Consider the following 1567-nt stretch of genomic DNA (forward strand, 5'->3'; position numbering starts at 1 on the left):
CCTGGAAAATCCCATGGACAGAGGAGCCTGGTAGGCTGCAGTCAACAACAACATCAAAATGAAATCATACTCTTGGGCAATAGGTTATGATGATCACAGTTTGGGTGCTTTAAAACAAAATTCATTGTTTATTACTTAATCTTCCCATAATGATAGTGAAATTAGGATTTTTCAGGAAGAATCAGTATACTCTGTTAAAGATCAGTAACTTCTCTCATCCCATGTCTTCCAGACTAATGAATGTGTCCAGCAGAGAAACCACCCACTCTGTTACCCACTTTATCCTCCTGGGCTTTCCCTCAAGCCCAGAAATGCAGCGCCTCTACTTCGGGCTCTTCTCAGCAGCCTATATCCTGACCCTGATGGGGAACACGGCCATTGTCTGTGCTGTGCGGTGGGATCAGCGCCTTCACACCCCCGTGTACATCTTCTTGGGGAATTTCTCTTTCCTGGAAATATGTTATGTCACCACAACCGTCCCCAACATGTTGGCCCACTTCCTGTCCTCAAGCAAGTCCATCTCCTTTGTGGGTTGTTTTGCACAGTTTTACTTCTTCTTCTCTTTTGGGTGTGACGAGGGCTTCTACCTTTGCATCATGGCCTTTGACAGGTATCTTGCCATCTGCCATCCTCTGCATTACCCATGCATCATGACTAAAGACCTCTACACTGGCCTCGTCATCTTTGGGTGGTCCGGTGGGTTCATTCTCTTCGTAACCCCAGTTGTTCTCATTTCACGGTTGCCCTTTTGCAACCCAAATATCATCGACCATTTTATATGTGATCCTGTCCCATTGATGATGCTGTCCTGTTCTGAAGACACCACCACACAACTCATTTACTCTACCTTCAATGCTGTTTTCATGATAGGCACCTTTCTCTTCATCCTTTGCTCCTATGCACTGGTGATTCTGGCTGTGGTAAGGTTGCCCTCAGCAGCCAGCAAACGCAAGGCTTTCTCTACTTGTGCTTCTCATCTGGCTGTGGTAATTCTGTTTTTTGGCTCTGTTATGGTGATGTATGTTAGTCCTGGATCAGGACACCCAGTGAAAGAGCAAAAAATTGTGACCTTATTTTATGCTGTAATAACACCCCTTTGCAATCCTCTAATTTACAGCCTCAGGAACAATGAGATGAAGGCTGCTCTAAGGAAAGTCTTTTGGGCTGAAATATCTGTTCTTAAAACATAAATCAGAAGTCATAGTGAACTAAGTTGCAACACAAGCTGTCTGAATAAGACACGAACAGGGTGGTTTTCTAGAAAATTTAAAAATAATTTTGGTTAAGGAACTATTACAATAAAGCCTCCTATTATCATAAAAGTCACCCACTACATGATGGATTAGTCTTTTTTAAGAAACAAAATTGTCTTAAGAAAATTGAACTTTTCATTATAACCAAGCTTCTAAAAGGAAGTATAAATCTGCTTTGTATTTCAGAATTGAAACAACATATAAGGATTCAACAGGATTCATAAACTTGTTTTGGTATTTACACTGCAAAATATTCTCCACTGGTAGTGACTGATTATAAGGAAGGATTACCGTATGGAATAAGTATAGCCTTA

At 41.4% G+C, this 1567-nt stretch overlaps 1 protein-coding gene across 1 annotated transcript; it reads left to right on the top strand.

Moving 5' to 3' along the window:
• The first annotated feature begins 236 nt into the window (after positions 1-236).
• On the top strand, positions 237-1190 carry LOC133066889 (olfactory receptor 11G2-like). Its single transcript, XM_061158280.1, has one exon. The coding sequence runs from the start codon at positions 237-239 to the stop codon at positions 1188-1190; it is 954 nt and encodes a 317-aa protein (XP_061014263.1).
• Positions 1191-1567: the final 377 nt, after the last annotated feature.

This window comes from Dama dama, chromosome 12, assembly GCF_033118175.1.
Source record: "Dama dama isolate Ldn47 chromosome 12, ASM3311817v1, whole genome shotgun sequence".
Taxonomy (NCBI): Eukaryota; Metazoa; Chordata; class Mammalia; order Artiodactyla; family Cervidae; genus Dama; species Dama dama.

Coding starts and splice junctions, on each gene's coding strand:
- LOC133066889 (XM_061158280.1), top strand. CDS start 237: ATGAATGTGTCCAGCAGAGAAACCACCCACTCTGTTACCCACTTTATC.